Source organism: Pelodiscus sinensis, chromosome 6, assembly GCF_049634645.1.
Source record: "Pelodiscus sinensis isolate JC-2024 chromosome 6, ASM4963464v1, whole genome shotgun sequence".
NCBI lineage: Eukaryota > Metazoa > Chordata > Testudines > Trionychidae > Pelodiscus > Pelodiscus sinensis.
In genome coordinates this window covers 113,188,695-113,212,800 of record NC_134716.1, presented here as the reverse complement: position 1 = coordinate 113,212,800, position 24,106 = coordinate 113,188,695, and the positions used below count along the sequence as shown (strand labels likewise).

The following is a 24,106-nucleotide window of genomic DNA, read 5'->3' as shown; positions in this document are numbered from 1 at the left end:
ATAACTGTTAAACCTCATTGTTTATAGAATACTTTGATTCTATGATTCTAGAAAAGGCTTTTCTCTCAAAATAACACTGCTACATGGGGCATTTTATTTCGCAATACTGTCATTTCACAATGGCGGCCAGAAGCGATTATGCTAATTAGGCGCGGGATATATAAATCCCGCACTTCGCTAGCAATTTCGGTACACTACATTTGCATCCCTATCTTGAGATAGAAAGCAAGTGTAGACGTACCCGCAGAGATTGTTAGATACATTGATAGCATTACAGTGAGTTACTGTGATTGGTTTTTTTTTTCAAAATGGAGTTAGTGTATAGCTACCAGGAAATATAGTATGGTTTCCTCTTGAGCACCCAGTAAATGATGTGCATCATCAATGTTATTTAGTTTTATTCCAGCTCTGCAACACTAGAGACATTTATCATATGGTTTATAATTGATATCATGCTCAGTCACAGTCTGAATTTGACAGGTACAATGTGTAAGTAACATAAGACTTAAAACTTGCTAGGTATTTTGCTAATTGTTAATATTATGTTTTATATGATTATAAAACTGTAATTGGTACTCTGACCTTGAAATAGGACAATTAAGCATTAATTCTTCAAATATTCATTAGAATAAAATGTAATGAAAGACCTGTGATATAAAGGTGAATTAGAAACAATTATCATGTCTGAAATTTGAATTTTGAATATTCTTTGTAAATTATGTTTTATATACTGACCAAGAAAATGTTTATGCAGCTTATATTTTGTTCTACACCTTGGATAAGAATACTCCAATTGATGACTGGGTCATGGAATCAATCAGCGGTGACCGACTTACTCATCAAATTATGGACCTCAACCTAGATACAGTGTATTATTTTAGAATCCAAGCTCGCAATGCCAAAGGAGTGGGACCGCTTTCTGATCCTATTCTCTTCCGGACTTTGAAAGGTTTGAATTTTTCTCTTAATTGCATATTAATGAGATCTAGAGTATGTTCATTCTTCAATATTTGCATCTTACTTCTGTGACACTAGAAGTCAGCTTTACTAACACTAACGAGAGAGTTTTAGAAGATACCTGAAAACTGCTACTGAGAGAATATTTCTAGTGCTGCAGTAGACAACAATGAATGCCATAATAATGAAGCAGCTGTATTCACACACATACTCATAGGATGATAAAGTATGACATCATTCCACTTCCTTACAGGAGCAAGAAAGCTAAACGTACATGATTGTAATTTCACTAGCCAGACACTGTTTCACTTTGGTTTTTATGTTATCCCTGTTGGTGGCTGTAAAGTACTAGTAGTGACTCATTCACATACATGGAAAACAGGAATGCAAAATTAGTCTTTCCTTTCTAATTGATCAAACAAATGAAACATAATTAAAGAACCAATCGAGATAGTCTGAGGCAAAGTCTAATTGGGTTCACATAGAATTTTCTCTCTTACTTGGAACATACCAGTTATAGGCCTAAATGAGTCTGTGCTTGATCTCTCTGACCCTTGCTGGCCAGTCTGAAGGAAAGGCAAGATGAGGGGGACCTTTTAAATGGCTACTGCCTCAGCATGTGTTAGTAGAAAGTAATGCCTGTGCTTAATGGAGCTCTGGACTACAACCATAGCTAGTGGAAGTAGAGATATAATCCACACACACAGAGATCACATTTTGCCCCATGTTATTAGCCATGAAAAAGTGGACTCTGTTACTGCATGTGTTAGAAACTACTGGGAGCAACTGTGTGCCTTATGTTTGAAACTGTTACTCATGTACTTATATGACAGTATAAAGTATTCTTTTTTAAAAAGGCAATTAGTGAATTAAACATGGAGGCTATGTCTACACTATAAGGTTTTTGTGCAAAAAACAGAGGAGCGTCCACACCTCAAGAGCATTTTTGCTCAAGAAAATCGACAGAACAGAGGTCTTTTGATGGTAGAGTTATTCCTCTCCCCATGAGGAATAACTCCTTTTTGTGCTACAGCTCTTGCGCAAAAAGGTAGGTGTGGATGCTCCGGAGGGGTTTTTGTGGTAGAAACCCCTATCAGAAAAAGCACAGGTGCTCTTATGGCCATTCACAGAGCTTTCTTGTGCAAGAGTGTCCATGCAGTGTGGATACTCTCTTGTGCAAAAGCACATCACTTTTGTGATGCGTTTTGAGATCTGTATGCGCTTTTGCGCAAGAAGTTTTTGCACAAACACTTGTGCAAAAGGCTTCTTGCACAAAAACCCTGCAGTGTAGACTAAGCCATAGAGCATCATAAGGTATGTGACTATTTTTAGAAATGGGGTCACATGTAGGTGTAGCTTTTCTGAAAGAAAAATTCCAAAGCTTTGAGTATAAAAAATAATGTCTTGACAGAAGGCTGTTTAAAATGAAGATGGGCCAGAGCTGAAAAGCTCTTTTCAGAGGATGTTTCAAATCCAGTGTCATTTGTGGGGAACAAGAGGAAGAGTTGGATTCAATACTCTGTTTCAGGCCTATGTTTAATGATCTAGCTACAGCTCTAGATACAGTTCATCCTTGTTTTTTGTTGAAGGAAAAAGGTTTTATGCAACTTCAGCCTTTAATAGATATTGAAACAAAAACAAAATTTTTCCTTCTGCTGCTGCTTTTGAAGGAGGGAAGGGAGACTCCTTTTTCAGTCAGTCCCTAGCATTTACCATCAAGGAAGAATCATAATGAATGGGTCATTGCACTCAGCAGCATTTGCAGAGGCATGTCCATTCGAGCTAGCCATTATCTATAAAGAGCAAGCTACCAAATGTTCAGGCTAAATAAGAAAACCATCATACAACAGTTTTTGTGAATTAACACAAGTCAGAAAAATGAAAAATGGTATGAATTTGTTCAGCACTTATCACAGTCTGTCCAGATTTTCAAGACTTACTTGTTGAAGTAGAGTTTCACTCTGAATGAATTATTTGTAGGATCCTGATTATTCATTCTCAACTACCATGAAATGTGAAAAGATAGCACTTTGCAAGTGTTTAGTCTCTATCAACTAGATGGGTGCCAATTTAATTTCATGCTCTCAATTTGTGCCAAGTCAAAGAACTCTCTTAGTGTTAGTTTAAAGTGAGTCAAACATCAAAATATAATAACCATAGAGTAATAAGACATCAAAAGATACAGAGATCCAAATATCTAACTTAACAAAAAGATTAATGGAGTAGATATCACCTACTTTGTAGTGTTTATACAAAGTACCATGAAACTCATTTGGGAAATGAATTCTAGATCAGAGCGCATCAAGAGATACCAAAAAGATAAATTTACACATTTGTTACATCTTGTAATAGTCTACAAGGACTATGTTTAATACCCTGACATGAATATTTAATATTATCCACCCTAAATATGTCATGTTCAATGATATTCAGCTGATTTTTGACAAATCTGTCTCTACATATAAGGTGAAAAGAACTTCTGAAAGCTTGAGTGCAATATGAATTATGCACAAATGTTGGTTTTCTGCCCTTAATATTTATTAACCAGAGAGATGCATATGACTTATGGTAATGAATGCTCTGTTGGCAAATATATGTTTTGATTGCAAGATATTTTAAAACACTAGGAACTAAGTAAACATCAAAGATGTATAACGTTACTCCTTATCTGATTCAAGATATTATAGCACATGAAGCTCTTTCAAGGAAACCAAACCCCTATTCAAGTATAAAACTGCAACTGATTTTTTTTTCATTCTCAGTTCCATACCCTTAGTATTGAAAAATGCAGTGATCTGTACAATAACAGATATGTTGTGTTGTAAATATCACTGTCAGATAAGCAAAATGCTTATGGTTTTTTCCCCTCAGATCCATTGGTAATAATGTAATCCAATGGAGAGATGTTCAGCTCCTGTAAACTGTCATAACTCCAGCCGAGGATCTGCCTACATGTTCTTTAGCCGGGTATGGTCGTATTCATCAATCAAAGACATAGTTGTTCTGGAACAGGCATTTCCAGGTAGTTCTTATATGCCTGGAGGAGATGTAGGCATCAGATGTGATTATGTACCCCATAATTAATTACTAGGGAATACCTCATTTTTTATTGTTCTATATTATGGAACAAAACCTGAATCACCTGAATGAGGTCTTATTTAGTTCTGACTCAGACAAATTCCAGTTGATATCATTAGGTAGCCTGAAAAAATAAAAATAAAATGAGAAGTAAATTATATTGTATATGTTAAATATTAAACTGCATGTTGACCTGGATTCCTCTAGAAGTTAAGGATGAATGCAGAGACAAGTGGGAAAGCAAAACTTCAATCTCAATATTCTACTAGATTTACTCTATGTAAATTAATAACATTAAATAGTACATTTATGAAGCAAAGCAACTGGAATCCATTTAGCAATATAGGGAACAACCCCAATCTGAAATTTACTTCTTATGAAAAGGCTAGCTAAGAAAGTCTGAATATAGTTGGGCCAGATCAGAAGAAGAATCCCTCATTCTTTCAAGTTAACTTGTTAATAATAACTTTTTTTTTTCATCTATGGCAGAAGGTGGTAAATGCCAGAACTGTTCTTACTCTCTTTTCAACTGAAACATAATTTGATTCTAAATTACATCGTCAAATTAGGAACAAATCATAACTGTGTAGTGAACATTAAGTGATACAAATAAAATAATAGTATTTGAATTGTTTACTAATATCACACACACAAATAAACCAACATGCACAGATAAAAATATAAAACTGCACATACTGCATTTTCTACAAATCTGTGTGTGTATTTTATTTCAAGGATGAATGAAATACATGGTCAGTTGTTTATATAAAGGAAAGAGAAAATTATCTTGGTTTTCAGTTTTGTCAGATATTACCAATACCATTATATCAAGATAAGCAGGGAAAGCCTTTATTTGGGGCCTTGCTGCAGGAGATCAGGAATACATAATGTTGATGTCCCATTTCTCTCTTTGACAAACCTAATGTGGGGCAGCATTTCTAGCATTACAGTGCCCTCTAATGCTGTATTGGAGTGGTAGTTTAAAAAGAAAACCTTGTTCCTAAGCTGTACCAAATGTGAACCTTTATGACCTGCCAGAGAGAAATGTTGCTCACTGACCTGACAGAGCAGAATTTCATGTCATTTTTAGATGCCACAGGTTATATCCCCTTAATAATTTGTAGAAGACAGAAAAATTATGTCAGTTTTTAAATATCATAAACACTTGGGCAAGATCTAACTCAGCTGAGACATTTATTATCCCCAAAAGATTTTTAGAAACTTTGAGGGAATATGTAAAACTTGATAAAATTTTCTCTCTTAGCAGTCCTTGCATTCACATGAAAAGGAATAAGAGTTAAAGTAGATGAGTGCAATCATTCAGGTATCTATTTTCCCTTTCCTGGATGCCTGGAACATCCATAACTAGAATGATAATAGGTGCTGATTGCATTGTTATCAGAAACAGACACAGTAATGTCATTGTGCTATATGTAAGTTGCCACCATCTTTATTGTTAATGGCAACATCTTGTAAATAAATCAGGGTATAACACTGTGGTCATAACATGAAGGTGGGTAATCAATTTATGTAGTGCTCTTTAAAGGGAAAATGGATCACCCTTTAAAAACCACTCTATTTGTAGAAACAAAAGAAAGGACTATGCAGCACTTTAAAGACTAACAAGATTGTTTATTAGGTGATGAGCTTTCGTGGGCCAGACCCACTTCCTCAGATTAAATTCTATTTGTAGACTGCTTACTCAGCTACTTAAATTCAGTCAGGTGTATCAAAATCTTTTTTTTAAAGTCTTCAGTAGCTTAAATTTCTTTTGCATTTTATTAACCAGAAAATTGGGTAATTTTCCATAATGGTACCTATTTCTGAATCTGAAGGGAAATTTAATACTCTCTATCATTTCATAAATTGCCATGGAGCTGCTAACTCTTCAGAAGAGCTTCCACTGTGTCTGTTGAATTCTGAAGTCTTGTCTGGTGCACTTAAAATCACACTGTCATTTGTGTAATTATTATACAAAAGCATGTAAATAATTTAAAACCTCTTTTGTACAAAGCTGAAACAATGACTTTATAATTCAGATCTAGTTTCCAAAACATAGGTGATTTGAATGCAGTTATTCAAATAACAGTTTTTTTCTTCGCTCTTCTTCTTTCACTTCCACGTTTAATTAAACTTTTCAGATGGCACTTTTAATTTCAGAGATCAACAAGATGAGAAAATACATATTTTCATTGCTTTATTTTTAAGAGTTTGTGACTACATTTTATGTGAAGCACGGTGTAACTTATACTAGTCTTCTCTGTTCTTCAGAATCTCTTTGAACAGGGGAATGGTAAAATATCTCTCTTAGTTCCAATCAAAAGTGCAGGAAAGCAGCAACTTGATATGAAAACTTGCTAACAAAATTGTTGATTTGATATGTCAGCTTGCCTACTAGGTGCTGTCACAGTCTAATGATATTGTCTTTTTCTTGCAGTTGAGCACCCTGACAAAATGGCTAATGACCAAGGTACAGTGGCCTCAATCTGTCACGTTTTCTCTTAGAATCAATGCTGAACGTTGGGAACGATGTTACTCGTCACTTTGCATTCTGTTTTTCACCTGGGCTGAACACCTGATGAGGCAGGCACTGGCATGATAATTAATCTTGTTAATGAAGTTCTGCTTGGCTAAGGCTGCTGCTTTGATGGGGAAGATGTAAATTTTCTTGAGAGGAAATTGTTTTGTCTCTTTTCTGAAGGACCAATTAAAATGTCAAGCTTCTTTGTACGAAATAAATTTTTAGTCTCTCTACTGCATTTCTGAATAATTCACATTAAGTATAATTAAGCTCAGCATAATATTCAGACTGCTCTTGCACCCTTTCATGGGTTATAGATTAAAGTTCTGAAGTGTTGCAGTGAAAAATCATAAATCATTTTCTTTCTCAAGTCAGCAGCCCCTATTTAATAAAAGCAAAGTTTAGTTAACTTTTCAAGGCATTATCATTGCTATATTTACCAAATATGAGATGATGTCTTATTAGTCATGATTCTCTGCTGTTAACTTACCATAGTTTTTTTTAATATTTGTGATGTCTCCTGCTTGGAAATTTTCATTTTCTTTTTATTCCTAACGGAGTCGTTGTAAGCATCCATTTCCCAATGCAGCTATAGTCTCTTCCACATAAGTAATGCCATTTAGAACACTGAGGCTACATCTAGACTGTGGATCAATTTTGGGATATCTCTGGTACCACAAAATAGCTATTCCACATCTTAACAGCAAGCCCACTATATTGAAATACAACAGCCTCGCTATTCCTACAGCCCTGTAAATGTCATTGCATGAGAGATAAGGAACGTTTGAGAACAGTGCTTTATTTTGAAATAAGCTATTTCAAAATAAGGTCAAAATAAGCTACGCAATTTGCCTAATGCAAATTGCATAGCTTATTCCGAGGTAAGGGTGCTGTGTAGATGCACCCTGTGATACAGGGAAATAGTCAGAGTGATATTTGAAAAGTTTAAAGTTATAAAGCTGTTTAGGTGATTTGAACTCCCATTTCATACTCATTTCAATGGAAAGAGGGTACCCAAATCCCATAGGTGACTTTTCCCTTGGAGAAAAGATGCATATTCATCTTGTGTTAGCTAACTTGAGTTAACTAAATAGAGGTAAAATCATAGCGAAGACAAGGAAGTTTGTAGCTTTCACTTACGTAAGCAGATCATAGTAAAGTCTATGCTCTCCCATAGACTTTACCTCAATATCTGAAAGCTATAAACTGTATCTTAAGTAGGATATTACATCATGTTGGTTACCATAAGGTAAGAACACAGCTCCCAGCCCAGTGAGGATGTGTCCTTAGCTTTGAAAATCCATCCTAAGGTTTTAGGATTTCATTCTTTATATTTGGATCTCAACATTTATCTTCTTGAAACTTGACATTTGATTTCAAACAACATCAGGTTTTCTACCAGAACACACACACTGTTGAAATTTCATGCTTTGACGTGAAAAAAAAGTTTTGTTTGGTTTTTCAAAAAGTGCAAATTTTGCGGCTTCAAAATAGTCTCAAATCAAATTTTTTCTCCCCTGCAAACTTGCCTTTTTCAATTTCTTTTTCCAAACTGACCTAACAAAATAAAATACCGTCAAACCACTCAAAATAATTGCCGTCAAACATGAGTTTTAAAAATTTGTAAATTTGTTGTGATGAATCAGTTTTAATTGCACTGTTAATAACAGAACACCAATTTACATTTATTATAAATATTTTAGATGTTTTTATGTATTATAAAGTATATTGATTTCAAATAAAACACAGAATACCCGTGTACAGTGCTCTCTTTATATTTATTATTTTGGATTACAAATATTTACATGGTAAGAAAGATAAACAAAAGATATTGTATTGTTCAGTTCATCTCATAAAAACTCTGTCAGGAAATCTCTTCAACATGAAAGTATAACTTACAAATTTAGAATTATTTTTTTTACTTAAATTCTTTATTTTGAGTTAAATTATCATTCTTTAGAGTCTACAAAGAAAAAGCACACAGGGGTATACCAATGTTTTACCATATCTTGTACATAAATACCTTGCAACACTGGATGCAAGAGTCCCATGTGAATTCCTGTTCTTCTTTTCAGATGACATTCTAGTTAAGAAGCAGGTAGTATTATCACTCATAAATGTAAACAAACTTGTTTATCTTCATGATTGGTTGAACAACAAGTAAGATTGAGTGGATGTGTGAGGTGAATTTAAAATGTGTTTATCTTTGTTTAGTGCAAATATTTGTAATAAAAATAAGACTATAATGTGAGCACTGTGCACTTTATATTCTGTGTTGTAATGTAAAACAACATATTTAAAAATATCGTAAAAATATCGAGAAACATTTATAATATATTTAAATTGGTATTTTATTAATATTTAACAGAGTGATTAAACCGGTGTTTAATTGTGACTATTTTTTAATCTAGTTAATTTGTTTTGCATTAATTGCATACATTAACTGTGATTGACAGCCTTAATAATAAAATTATTGGTAGTGAGGAATGGTTAAGAATAATAAGTAGATTGTGATTTTCAATGGGACCTAAATCACTTAGGCAACCTTCTTCTAAGTAAAGACAATGTGAGTTGGGCACACATGGGTATGTCTAGACTGCATCCCTCTGTCAGCAGAGGGATGCAGATTAGGCAGATCGACATTGCAAATGAGGCAGGGATTTAAATATCCCGTGCCTAAATTGCATAAAAATGGCCACTGCGTTTTGCCGACTCAGCACTTTGTCCACAAAATGCAGCAGTCTAGAGGGGGATCTGTCGAGAAAGAAAGCCTTTTTTGACAGCTCCCTTATGCCTCCTGCAAGGAATCTAGACATACCCCATTAGATCTCTGTGAAAATTTCAGCATGTTTCTTTGAATTCCCTTAACTGATACAACAAACTGGTCATCTTGATTTTTAGTCAAATCTTGAGATGTTGTAAATCCAGTTATAAAATATTCCTTCTATCTTTGATGCCAGATTACAAATGAGAGTCAATCATATAATCAGTCAATTCTAATCTTAATAGAAAATCATGAGCATAAAGAAGATGCCAATTTGTTCAGATACCTTGGGTATGATTTTAAATAAATGCAGATAGAGGGAAACGTGAGTTATCATTTTGATAACAGTTCAGCTAACTTTCTACTCACATGATACATTTGGATTAGCAACTTGAAAACCAACATTACATGAACTAGGCTTTTTTAGTGATAACTGTTGCTCTTCAAAGCATTATGGTATGGTACATTAATTCAAATTAGATGTAAAATTGTGTGTACATGACATAATATTGTACAAGTTAATATTTAGTGTCATGACACAATTATGAAAACTGGAATGAAAACTGAGTAAGCAATTTATTTATTTCTGCCTTATTTGTTGCAACTTCAGATGACAAATAGCTAATCTAGGACCCAACCCTACAGCAGACTCTGCCCGGATAGACACCTGCATGCATATGGAACCCAGTAAGGTTCTGGTGTTTGCCTACCTAGAGTTAATTAAAGTTTGAGTTTTTCTGTAAGCTTGGGATTACATTTCGGAATGTGTGGTGTACAAAATTGTTAGAGCTTGGTTATCCAGGCCTGTCTGACCTCTAAGACAGTAGGAGACATTTTTTTAATTTAGAAGGTTGAGAAAGCTAACAGGGGGAAGCTGTTCTTAATTTGATTTTAACAAATAGGAAGGAACTGGTTGAAAATTTGAAAGTGGAAGAAAGCTTGGGAGAAAGTGATCATGAAATCATAGAGTTCATGATTCTAAGGAATGGTAGAAGGGAGAACAGCAAAATAGAGACAATGGATTTTAGGAAGGCAGATTTTAGTAAATTCAGAGAGCTGGTAGGTAAAGACCCATGGGAAGTAAGACTAAGAGGAAAAACAGCTGAAGAAAGTTGGAAGTTTTTTAAAGGGACATTACTAAGGGCCCAAATGCAAACTATTTCACTGAGTAGGAAAGATATAAAGTATGGCAGGAGACCACCTTGGAGGTTGAGGAATCTCAATCACTGGAGATATTTAAGTGCAGGTTTGATAGACATCTATTAGGGATGATCTAGATGGTGCTTGGTCCTGCTTTGAGAGAAGGGGACTGGACTTGATGATCTCTCGAGGTCCCTCCCAGTTCTAGTATTTTATCATTCTATGATTCTAGTTCAGGATTCTTCTGTATCTGCCCCAGAGCTGCTGACCACAAAAAGGTGCATAACTTAAATACGAAGTTAAGATCAATAGTATTCTTGTTTCTTGTCTGCTAACTTGTATCCATGTAGAAACCAGCAAAAATACCAAGACAGTTATTGAATATTCTAGATACAGCAGAGTCTACAGCTTTTTAAAAAATAAATAAGCAGGGCAGTAAAACAGTCTTTTCTTCATTTTTTTCTAGATTTGCCTAAGTAAGATCAGAGCCTCCACAGGGAGGATGGTTGTGTCCCCTTTGAGAAACAGTGTTCTCGTTTAGTTCATGTGATGAAACAAATAAGCATGTCACCTGAAGGTGGAGCTAGCCTGTGTATTGTATATGAATATACATTCCTTATATCACCAAAAGATCTAATCACTGCAAAGTGTTGGCCGTGTAGAGTACCTCCACTTCCATTGTGAAAACCATGTATTTTACTACAGATTCAAATGAGGTCTTAAATAGTGTGCAGATATAATACCAGGATATGAACAGGGCTACTTCAAATTTGTTTATATAAATCTCCTAGGAAAATAGTTCCATTTGCCCAGAACTACTGCTCAGAAAGGCTCGGTACATGTTTATGCTGAGAATGTACGTGGTACTTATGCACTGAGCTATGAGTAAAGGTTTTGTCAGCACAAATAAACATTTTAAACTGAAACGGAGAGTGCAGGACTTTCTGTTTTGTTATAGGCACTCCACGTAGTTGTAACTCACAATTTACAGAGAAAGCTCATTTCTAATAGGCTTATATAATACACACAGAAGTTGATATAGAAAAGTATAACAATACTATAAAAACAAAAAGATAGAGAGATAGTACCCCAACGGTGGGCTGATAGATGTAGCAGGAGCTCAAGTTTTGGAGCAGAATAAGAATAAGTCTTAGGCTTTGAGATCCTCATGCAGGGAACTTTGTATCTTATCTATGGTCAGGCTCACTGTCAGGCAGTTCAAGTAAAGTACTTAAACTGACTATGTGATGGGAATTGGGGGTGTTGACCTACATGTTTTGGTGCTTGCAGATTTGAAGATTTGGCTTAAGAGACTTAATTGAAGCCTTAGGGCAGGGGACTATTGTCACTCTCAGAGCCAAATGTAGAATTGAGAGAAGGGGTCCACTGCCATGCTCGTGTCACTTGACTGTATCTTTCTTCTGACTTCCACTTTCAAATATAATCCATATTATCCCCTTATAAAAATCATGGTCATGGCATTGTTGCATCACATATATTAAAAAAAAAAGTCTAAATTACAGTCCCAAAGCTATGCCAATCATAGCAGTGGGGCTCCTGCTGGATGTGTTGTTGGTGAACTGAACCAGGGCACTTGGTACTGTGTCAAATAAAGACATGTGAAATGGCAATGGATGGCACAAATTTATTCTTAAAAAAAATCAATAAACAAAAAAATGTACCCGTTAGTTGTAATTGTCTTTGATGCAAAAATAAAACTCCTTGAGATCATAGTTAATCACCATTATGACATGAGTTAAAATTAAGAAAATAAATAAATTCAAGAAGAATGAATTAGAGTAATGAGATGTAGATGTTTATGTGTAGGCCACAAATTGAAAGTCTGTGTCAGCAAGTGCAATTGGGTTATTACTGGATTGCTCTTTAGTTAAATGAGTTAGTGGTGTCAGCTCAGTTACTAGAGTAGAGATTTCCACAATCTTGTTGTCAGCCTTAGAAGGGAGATCAAGGACTAACAATTGAAAAATTAAATCCCAGAAGTGGTTAGAAATTTACAGATCCTACCCATACTGGAACTGTCTTCTAGGTCTTTCAGTGCCGTCAGTCCAGCGGCTTTCATGAATACTAAACTAAATTTAAAAATTAAAGTCTGAATATTGTAACCAGAATAACCAATAGGCTACATCTAGACTGGCATGATTTTCTGCAAATGCTTTTAACGGAAAAGTTTTTCCATTAAAAGCATTTGTGGAAAAGAGCGTCTAGATTGGAACAGATGCTTTTGTGCAAAAGCACTTTTTGCGAAAAAGCGTCCATGCCAATCTAAACGTGGTTTTGCGCAAGAAAGCCCCGATAGCCAATTTCTCCATCGGGGCTTTTTTGCGTAAAACAGTTTTTAGCTTTCTACACTGGCCCTCTTGTACAAATATATTTGAGCAGGAGGGCTTTTTCCCAAATGGGAGCAGCATAGTATTTGCGCAAGAACACTGACAATCTTACATTAGATCGTCAGTGTTCTTGTGCAAATTCAAGTGGCCAGTGTAGACACCTGGCAAGTTAGGGATCTATGGTAGAGTCTTAGGAATGTTAGGGATCTATGGTGTATGAACATGCATTAGGATATTCACAGCTAAGTGTAGCAAAGCATTCTAGTATTAGTTATACAAAGTATGCTGTTAGAGTAGCTTTAGTGTACTATTTTGATTTAATTATGACTGAATTATATAATGCCAACGGACCAGAGTCATCAATGGGTGAGACTAAACCTGGAACTGCCTGCTAGCTAAGTTGTGGAGTAGGCTTCACTCTTTCTTCTCAATGGTCTCAGTGAGAAAATCCTAAGCCTATCATCCATTTATGATCTTCAGGGGATAGCCGAGTTAGTCTGTTACAGAAAAAAACAACAAATGGTCTGGAAACACTTTATAGACTAACAAAACATGTAGATGGTATCATGAGCTTCTTAAGAAGTGGGCTGTGCCCACAAAAGCTCATGATACCATCTACATGTTTTGTTAGTCTATAAAGTGCTACCAGACCATTTGTTGATTTTTTCCATCTATGATATCGCTCTTAGGGGTAATATTAAGACTTTTGCACCATTTGTGCAAAACTTCTGTGGACTTCTTGGGGATCCCTTCTCAAGTTAAGTAACACATATTGGATGAGGTCTTAAAGCAGTAAAGAGCTACATTAAAGTCATCTAATACATATGAGCCAAATCTAGAGGGTTTTACTCATTTTTCACGCGGTTCTTACACAAACTATTATTAGTCCTGCCCCACTGAAGTCAAAGTAAACTTGCTCAGTGGGCTTCAGAGGGTAAACTCCAAGTAAAATGTTAGTAAAGATTTTAGGACTTGGCCCAATTGAAACACATTCTAAGATAATGTACAGTTAGAAACTGTTCTTAAATTTGATTATAAGGTAATATGCAGCCTAGACATACCTAAGAGAGTGTTGGATTAAGTTCTTAATGTTTTCTTCATCACATAGGTCATTCTCATAGAATAGAAGATATAACCTAATTAGGAAATCTGCTTCATTTTGTGTTTAGTGCAGAATTGTTCCTGCCAACATGTTCTCTAATGTTACTCCCACAGAGCTTTTATCTTGGCATCTAGAAAGACCAGAGTGCCTGTAATGAGACCCATTTTCTCCCCAGGTTCTGAAGCAGCTACTGAGAAATGTGCCCATGCATTATTTTTTCCCTTCAACTTTCTGATTGTGCTCTCCCCATTCCTTTTACCAGAGCTGTTTCATTAACCCCCTGCCTACCCTTCCAATAGGATTATAGTTTGGATGGAGCAAAGAAAGAGATTTACAGGGAAGTGGGGACATAGGAAGGATGGGAAACTCACATGGCTCAGCAGGACCTAGCCATGACCCTTAATGACAGCTATGTCACCACTGAATGCTCTAATAACATGAGAGCTGCACCCAGTGAAGTAGGAGGGAGCACTGGTGGTGTCAAAGCCACTCTGGTAGCTCAGCCTGGGCAACTAATTCCTGCTGTCAGCTGCTCAATATCTGAAAGGTCAGAAGAGCAAGCTCGGAAAAGAGCCAAGAGCATAAGGCAGGCACTTGTCAACAAAGGAGAAGGCAAAAGAAGTGCAGTAGATAAAGAAAACAAAAAAGAGCACATTGAAATGCTTAAAAGCATCCTTTTATGTGAAGGAGAAGAAAAGACAGACAGGCCTTTTGAGTAGAAGAATATCACACATTTATTCACCTTGCTTTCACCCCGAATAATCTTTATGTCCTTTTGTAAAATGAATAGAATAGTAATCATTTCCTGCACCAACAAAATACAGGCATGTCTGGGATGAATTTTTAAAAAACTGTCTAACAGCATGGAACGATGCTATGGAACAGTTTGTCAGGATAGAAAGAAAAATGTATACAGTCACAATAGCCTGAATTAATTTGAACTTCCAGGTATACTGAAAAATTAGCACTTCTTCAGCAACTGGTAACAAATCACATTTTCCAATTTTCCAAAATCACTAATAATATATAGCCCAAGCAGCTTTAATTGTATCATGTTTATGAGTGGCAGCTGTTTCAATGAGTAAATACTGTGTTTAATCTTTTAAAAAAGGGTTCATCCCTGTTCTTTTTGAACGGTCATGGATGCAACACATAACCTATAAAATATCAGCCAAAATAATTCTCAAAATGAGCTACAATTTCTCAAAATTATGGAAATTAAATCAATGTGTGATATTAAGACTTTTGTCCTTTTGGGACAGCATATTATGGGCCATCCAAAAACAGCACATTTCAGAGAATTAGTGAGGCCTGGTCTACACTACAAATGTAGGGTGATGGAGTTGACCTAATAATGTATGCATCTATACTAACCAGGTCTCTTCCATCAACCTAACTTGCCTGTAACACTGACTTAATTATTCCACCTCTGTAAGAGTCAGCCTGCTTAATTCAATGTTGGGTCAACAGAGAAGCGGTGTTATGCAATTTGACTGAAATGGCATCAAGGACGTGTCCCACAATGCTCTGCTGTGACCACTCTGGAGATCATTTTCTACTTCACTGCGCAACAGCCAGGTACAAAGAACAGTCCCTTCCCTGCTAAAACCCTCCTAAACACATAGATTGTTTGCCATTGATAGCAATGGAGGGAGGGAGGCCATGTTACCGTTCCCCCTTGCAACAATGTTTTGGTCCCATCCGGCATTGCAAGACATCCCCAAATCGCCTGCAGCTAGTTACACTACCAGATAGCTACCCATGGTGCACTGCTCTGTGCATTATGCAAGTGCTGCTAGTGAGGATATACACCTCCAACACAATGAGCGTGGTGTGGTCACATATGACAGACATAATTGCTGCAAAGGCTGGATGTCAACTAGTGTAGATACCCTTAGTCTAGTGTGTCATTCAGCATTAAGGAGCCTTTCTTATTTTAGGGAGAGTTGGGAGCAACAGCCCTCTGATACTCTTTCTATTTGAAGTTGTTTCTGTAACTGATTAGAATGACAGACTGTTTCATCTGTGGCAAGAATATTTTCCAAGGTCATGCGGCAACTCAGGAATGGAGCCAGGACTTTGAGAAAACACTTAGAAACTGGGTTCCTCGGGTTGCTAACTTTCTAATCACATAAAAATGAACACCCTTGCCCTGCTTCCCACTCCAGCGATTCCCCAAAACCCCTTCCTCCCCAACCCCTGCCTCTTCTCTGAGACCACAGCCTCCACTCACTCCATCCCCCTTTCCTCTGTCACTCACTCTCCCCCACCTTTACTCACTTAACTCATTTTTACTGGACTGGGGCAGAGGGTTGGGATGTGAGAGGAGGTATGGGCTCTGAGGTGGGAATGTGTACTCCGCAGTGGGGCTAGAATTGAGGGCATGGGAGGGAATTCCAGGCTGGTGCAGGGTGTTGGGTTATATGAGGGGTGAATGTTCTTGCTAGGATGGAAGCTCCAAGGTGATTCAGGGCAGGTGGAATTGTAATATTACGGCACTGTACTTGGTATCTTTATGAGCTAACCTTGATTTATCAGCAAAAATATCCATGACATCAGAACTAAAGGTCCAGGGGCCATATTTTTAAAGATGAAGGTAAGTATCTAGTGGGATTTTAAAAAAAAACCCTTATTTTTGAAACACATTAGAGGGGGTTAGGTGACTAAGTGCATTTGAAAACACCAGCTGATATCAATCTGCATCTTAAGCACCAAAATTCACCCCTGAAGGTCCTAGAACAGGGAGCCTCCTTTGCGCTCCGTAGAAGCTACAGAGGCTCACAGAGATATAAGGCAATGTACACTGACTGAAAAATTTTCAAAAGTGCCTATGTAACCCACACTGTCCAATGTAGTGGCACTTAGAACACTTGTCGAGAGAGAAAGAATGAGTGTGCTCTAGAGGAGCCTTAGTGGACAGGATCATTTAAGACTGAAAATCAAGACTCACATCTCAACCCTGGAGAAAATGATGGCTTTGCTCATTCTGAGGACATACTACAAGGCATTCAAACAGATCACTGCGAGTTCAAAGGACTCTGAGTTTTCTGGGTAGGGAATGAATACATTGTAGTTGGCACTGCACCTGCCACTTTACACCTCAGTGGTTTTGATCTCGTGAATAAACAGAGCACTAATTGTTTTAGCTTTCAGGGAAATAGGATTTGTAAAGCAGGCTAGTCATGCTGGGAACGTTCTGTAATTCAACCTTTGCCGTGTTTGGATTATAGTAGGCATGTTGCAGTTTGGCTCTTTGAAGCATGAACTATCCAGTGTTCAATATCATTAATCTGAAAACTATAAACTGTCTCATTGTTCTACTTTAATGGATCCTCACATCCTGCATGAAAACAACTGCAAATACATCTATTGCCTGATCTCAGCCTAGAGACAGCAAGCTGCTCCCATACTGTGACAGCAGAAGCAGCTAGCTTTCCTCTTTAGCTTTTGCTGAAGCTTCAGTTAGCTCCAGGCTTTTGATATTATTCCTAAGTCTCTCCCGGAATCTGTGAACATAGCAGAGGTACAAAGATGAGTAATTCAGGAGTATTTCAAACAGCTGCTTTCTAAACATAGTTATTTATTTATTTGCTGTCTACATATTCGCTGAGTGGCCAAGTGAAGCTTTAAGAACCCAACACTGAATATGGTTGGCAACCTCTCATCTGCTGTGTGCATCACTATTAGATCTGCACCACAGCTGCAGCTTGGATTGTCTCAAAGACCCCAACAATGTTGGTTGGCTGCACAGAGATCTTGTCCAGCCTGGAATTGGCTAAGAAGGGCCAGCTGATGATGTGGTAGATCAAAGCTAGGAGGGAGGACAGTAGGGTAGGTGATAAGGAACTGATTAGAGGTTGATGTAACACACTAGTCTTCCCACTACAGGCTGGTGGATTAAAATGGTTGTTAAACACAGGTACACTTAGGTTGACACATCCCATCTCAAGCAACCTTCCAGTACATCAGTGTTCAGTCAAGAGTCACACCTAAGTTAACTGGGAATGCTCCATGCTTCAGCCTCTGGCCATTCATTATGATGGTTAGTTCTCTCTTATCATTGCCATGGTGGAGGTGGAATGTGCTAGACTCTGGGCACTATGTCTTGCAGCTTTGTTACTCGATATCTTCTCCATCTCAGAGACAGTCAGAGCCTGTAGCCTGCAGCAGATGTTTTTTGCATGGATGAACTTCTGTGACTGGATTGGTGTCAGGTCATTGATATATATATTGGATAAAGCTTGGACTAGAACAGACCCCTCGGGTAATCTATTCATCTGTTATTTACCAAGCACTTGTTTCCTCACTCACATGTAACCTCTGGTGAAAGGAATCTTTATATTTTAATGAGTAGGCCCATGTGCTATACCATATCATACACAAAGAAGTCCTGTGGTCCCTTAGAGACTAATAAAATACATAGTATCATGAGCTTTTGTGAGTAAAAATAACCTCAGCATCATATTTTTGTTAGTCTCTAAGATGCCACAGGACTACTCATTGTTTTTTAAGCTACAGACTAACATGGCAACCCTTCTGAGACTATAGTGAAGTCAAGAAAACAGCATGTTTCCTAGTTTCTTTGAAAATCATATTTTCGATTAATGTGGTTAGCACAAGTGTTTAGAAATATGTGTTTTGACCTTGTCAAGAACCAACTTGCTCGATGCAGGATGCTTGCTCCATCTCTGGTGGTGTTATGGTAAAATTAGGTGCTCTAAGAATCTTTTGACACACAGAAAACAACAATATCAGGTGGCAGCTTGAGGCTGGTTTGGGTTTTACTATTTTTTGGGAGACCAATGACTTTTGATGTGCACCAGATTTTCAGCAGCATGTCTAATTATTCATGTTGTGGATTGAAAAAATCTCTTCCTACAAGTACATTAAGCAAGGAGATTAGAGGAAGTAGAAATTAAAAGTGCCATGTTTTCTTGTGGAATATCTCCCCACCATACCATCTGCAAGGTTTCAGTTATATGGCTAATACTATGATTCAGATGGCAGAAAGTCATCCTTAGTATTAGGGATACTGAACAGTTTGCTAATTAAGCATTCTTGGAAAAGCAGTTAAACATATATATCTGAATATTGAGTTTTGGTGGTGTTATTTTGTGCTGAAACAATACAATGTTTGAAACAGAAGGTTGAGCAAATCCAGTGTTATAAGAGATGACTTCATCTCTACTCAAAGCCTCAATATGCTGCCAGGAAATATTCCAGGAAGTACCTTGCTGCAGGAAAGCAAGCTTAAGACACTGATGTAGATCCATAAATCTAATACTGAGTGCAGCCTCTGCCGGCATCCAGTATTCCTTGTTCTGCCAGGAGTAAGGGAAGCTGACAAGAGGGTGTGCTCCTTTTGGCCTCCCACTATGTGGATGCCACCATGGCTCAGCATAAGGTAAGCTAATTCCAGCTGTGCATTTTGCATAGCTGGAATCATGTACTTTAAACCGACTTTAGTAACTTGACAGACTTGCTGTGGCAGAGCCAGGAATTGAACCAGTACTCTCCTGAGTACTAATCTGGTAACTTAGTCGCAAGAGTGACCTTTCTGTCCATAGTAAGAGCTGCAGACTCAGACAACGTGCATGGTCAAGTACCCTGACTTAGCACCCATGGATGCTGGCATGCATAATGCTCAGTGACTTCTGGAATGGGTGATGCTCCAGCTTACATCCAAAGCTATTTGTGAAACCTGTGCTGTAAAATTGATTTTAATATGTTGGCACAATGAAAAGCTTTCATTGAGACATCCTTGACAAAATATAATTTTCTTTTCGTGATTGAAAACTGTCAGTATTTCTAAGAAAATACACATGGGTAAAAGGCTTAACCTGGAGGCAATCAGTAAACGTGACAATGAATATGTCTATGGATAAAATGAGGAATGTAATGACAGAGCTGGGCTATCATACATTTCCTTTTGCCCATTGTACAGTGAGGAATGTCCTTTAGTGTACTGGAGCTTGTTCTGGCAGCTGTGGTGCCTGTAGGGAGAAATCATGTGCCCCATAAGAAATGGCTCTTTGTTGAAGTAAAATAGGATGATCCTATTATAGCTTCATATTGGCTGATATCCATGCACAGTGCTGAAGGAGTTATAGCTGGCATTATGTCTCTTAAACTATGGCTCCTGGAGCTCCTCTTTGCTGAAATAAGACTACTTCTCAGGCAATTTTTCCAGGGTTGAATAAGTATAGGGCTGAAAACTTTGGTAGAGTAAGGGGGCCAGATCAATCTGGTGATGAGACTTTCATGGAGAACAAGACATACTATAATGAAGTCACTACTCTTCACAGCAAGTATCCTTGGATAATATAGTAAACATTAAGCAGAATGGCAGTAATATAATCCTGTTTTCTGGAGTGAATATAGTCTAGCCAGGAATACCTGAAGTGTGCAGATAAGGGAGTTGTGGTAGTTAAAATAGAAATGATTAAGCATAAATTAGGAAAAATGAGCTAACAAGGAAGGAGTCTGACAGCAGGAGTGATGCCAGATTTAGAAATGCTGGCGAACTGACAGGAAAAAAAGAAAAATTGTGGTCGTGGGATCTTCAAGTTTTGTGGTCTTAACAAGGCAAAGTTAAAACATATATTAAAAATAATGGTGGTTGACCTATAGTTGTGGGAGAAGGGACATTTTCCAGTTAGAGGACATTAGTATTAGAAGCATTAAAAAAGGAGATAATTGAAAACAGAAGACAAATGTGAAATAGAAAGGTCAGAAATCATTCACATTAAATGATGTCCAAAGTTAAAACCATCCTTTCTGCATAATATGAGTGAAAAGTTGGTACTTCTTGTGCACATTTCACCTAATTTGAATTCTGCCATATATGACATAACTCAGAATCTCAGACATCCAGACTTGTGCCAGCTAAGTAGGTCAGAGACTGAGGGGAAACATAAGGGCTCCACTAAAGAATGAGAAGTGAGAAAGGTGGGGGTGTATGCAGGAGAAGATTGTATAAGAAGAGCCAACTTTTTGCTCAAAGCCTGCAAAATGATAAAGTAACATACGGAATAGAAAAGTGTCTTGTGATCCAATGGGAGGAGTTAAGACAATGTACAAAGAAGTGATCTCAGACATATATGGCGTGGTAGTTTTTAAGAGGCCAGTACAAGACTTGTGCATTTCTTACAGCCTTATTTTGAGAGCTTATGTGGGACTGATTCCAGGCCTTGGCAAAGTGGTGGATTTCACTCCATAAAAGAGAGCACAGTTAACACAAAGAAAGGGGAGTCGAGGGATACAGAAATAGTTCTGAGCATGGCATAAAAAAGATTATCACAATGTCAGGGTTAACCAGGTAAGAGGTGATGTTGGAAGGATTCACAAAGGAGGCATTTTTGTATGGAGATGAGTTTAAGTATGTTGGCTAATGAGAGGTTATGATACCAGAATGAAGCACTTGGGCTCAAAGTAGCAATGGACTTCATTTTACTTTTTGAAAGGAAGAATGTGGTGAATTCCACAGCAAATGAGATGAAGAAAGTCTCCAAGGAGGCATGCTGGCAGGAAGCATGGCATTAAGAGTCTTATATCAGCACCATTTACACTTTAGCATCTAGCTTCCAGCATGCTGTGTTGACAATTTATTTTACAGCTTTACAGCCTCCTAAATGTGTAGATTTCCAAGATGATCAAAATATTGAACAATTCTGTTTATCATAAACTGTAGAATAAATTTACAATACAGTAAGTCCAATTTTAGCTTTTGGTGACATCTAACTTTGTTAAAATATTCTGTGCTGGGATTAAGTGTTACTTATTTCTCTGCCCTGCTATCAGTCTGATTAACACTTCTCAAAAGTTAGGCCAGTTGAAGACATTAGCTTTCATGCATAAAACTAGATAATTGCGCTTCTTCAAGAGGGTTTCCCTCCACCCTCCAAATTTTTTTATAAGTGTTCTTGTTATGAATAAGGTAGGCTGGAGCAGAGTAACACAGGATCCCCAGTGGATCTAACCTCACTGCTTATGTCTGTGCTTCTCTTCTTTACACAGTTCTTTCCACCAAGAACAGATGCAGGATCCTTCCCAAGGAAGGATGAGGTGGCAGTGGAGGTCCTTCATTACTTATCCAGAAGTTGGGATGCCTTTGCTTAGACAAGTGGATACAGCTGCACTCTTCTCCTCCTGCCCAAACTGAGTATTGTCAGGGCCATCCTAGGCTCGTAGGCTGTGTCTAGACTACATGGCTCCGTCAATGGAGCCATGTAGTGTAGACATACCCATAGAGAATAGATCAATCACTGGCTATCAGCCAACATGTCCAAGGTGCAACCCCACACACAGAGGAGCTAACAGCCTGAGTGGGCCCCTGGGCAAGGTGTAGGGCAAGGTTGGCTCTGGGCTCTCAGAAGGACAGAGGCCTTGGGTGAAAGGAGTGGAACTGGGGGCAGTCAGCCTTCCACACTGCAGTGAGGCAACTGCCCATTTTGTACCTCCCATTGATGGCCCCCCCCATGCACTAGGTGCCCCAAACTTCCAATTGCCAGAAGCTGAGACTGGACAACAGTGGATGGGTCACTCAAAGTCACCCTGGTCTGTTCATTCCCTATGAAATATGTAGCATTGGCACTGTCAGACACAGGATATTGGGCTAGATGGACCATTGGTCTGCCCCCAACATGGCTAGACTTATGTACTTAAAAACAGCAGTCCTTGGCAGAAGCATCCCACGAAGATGTCCAGCACCATTTTATACTTATTGTCTCATGTGATCTGCCTACTCTGATGGACGTCTCTGCATTGATTACCTCTGGGTCACATTTTCAAGAATAACTCTTAGAGCTAGAAACTTCATTTTATTTATAATCATATGACTTCAAAAGCTGGGCCAATAGGCTTGTGATTATATTGCTTGTGCTTTAACCTGGCCCTGTAATAAGACTTTTTTGATCTTTGGAATCCCAGTGGTCCTCTTACTTTGATCGGGTTCAACATGGTTTGCCTGTAGGGCAGTTCACGTTGGTGAAGTTGAGAAGAAGTCTCACCAAACCAATTACCTGACATTGCCAGAGTCTAGTTATTGCTGCATCTCAGTCTGTCCTTTTTCTCTGCCTGTGGCACAGAGTAGTTTAGTCTCCTGCGAGCTATAAATACTACAGTCTAATTCAGATTATTGGGCTCAGTGCAAGACTAACTGGGAAGTCTTGTGACCTATGATGTGCAGAAGGTGACAGTTTTGTAGGTTTCTTCTGTTCTTAGGACTCTGAAATAGCCATGTTGTTTGTTCTTTACTCAGTCCATGATTTCATGAGAATTATGAAATCTTAAATTGGCTTCCCATTTCCAAAATATGTGTGCATCAATGAATGTGATATGCAATGCCTTGAAAAGTTCTAATATCTTAAAGTGCAGAGAGGTGTTAAAGCAAAGAGTAGGAAATCAATTTTCAAAGGAGATCAGCTCCCACTTAGACACCTAAATAAGCAGGGATGGTGCAGGGATAGTGTCTGAGAGGGCATGTGCCCTCCAAATGTTATAGGCAGGAGGTCAAGGGGCTGGCCAGCAGCTGGGTATCTTGGGGGCACCTGTTGAGGGCCTGTCACCCACAACAGGCATCTAGTCCCTTTGCACTCACCAGCAGCAGCAGGGGAAGCAGAGCAATGTGACTCCAGCTTGCTCTGCTATCCCAGAACATTGCTCAGGGAAGGGGCTGGACTGCCCCCACCCTTACCTGTGGGAAGTGGAGTGACTTAGCCAGGGGAGCAGAGTGGATTGGGGCCATGTTGCACTGCTTCCCCCACCACTGCCAATGAATGTGGGAGGGCCAGACCCCTGCTGCCGATGCTAGACCCCCATTCCTGTTAGTCCCCAGGGCCACATTGCTTGAGAGAAGGGGTTGGGGAGAGATGAGGTGGGGGCAGAGCAAGGGTGGAGAGATGTGGGACCTAGGGTGGAAGGGGGTTGTCCTGGCCCTTCCCTGGACTGGGGAAGTGGTCATGTGGCTGGTGGTCCCCTATATCACCTCACCAGTCACCCTGTAAATAAGGACACATTTTTAAACAAATACTGAGTATCCTCCTGCATCAGCCACTGAGACACACAAGGTATTGGGCTCTATTGACAATGTATCCCCATATACTGAAATCTTCTAGTGCAATCCCAGGAATATCACTACCAAACAGTGCAGTTTCTCTAAATAGAATTACAGTGCATCCTACGTTCATCTCACTTTT

General features: G+C 38.3%; 1 protein-coding gene across 4 annotated transcripts in view; it reads left to right on the top strand.

The window, feature by feature from the left end:
* Positions 1-24,106, top strand: part of DCC (DCC netrin 1 receptor) — a 994,271-nt gene that overhangs the window by 894,265 nt on the left and 75,900 nt on the right. For all 4 annotated transcript variants that reach the window (XM_075932654.1, XM_075932653.1, XM_075932652.1 and 1 more), the window contains exons 20-21: positions 755-949; positions 6,473-6,505. In XM_075932654.1, coding sequence (XP_075788769.1) covers positions 755-949; positions 6,473-6,505 — 228 coding nt within the window. The remainder of the gene's footprint in view (positions 1-754; positions 950-6,472; positions 6,506-24,106) is intronic.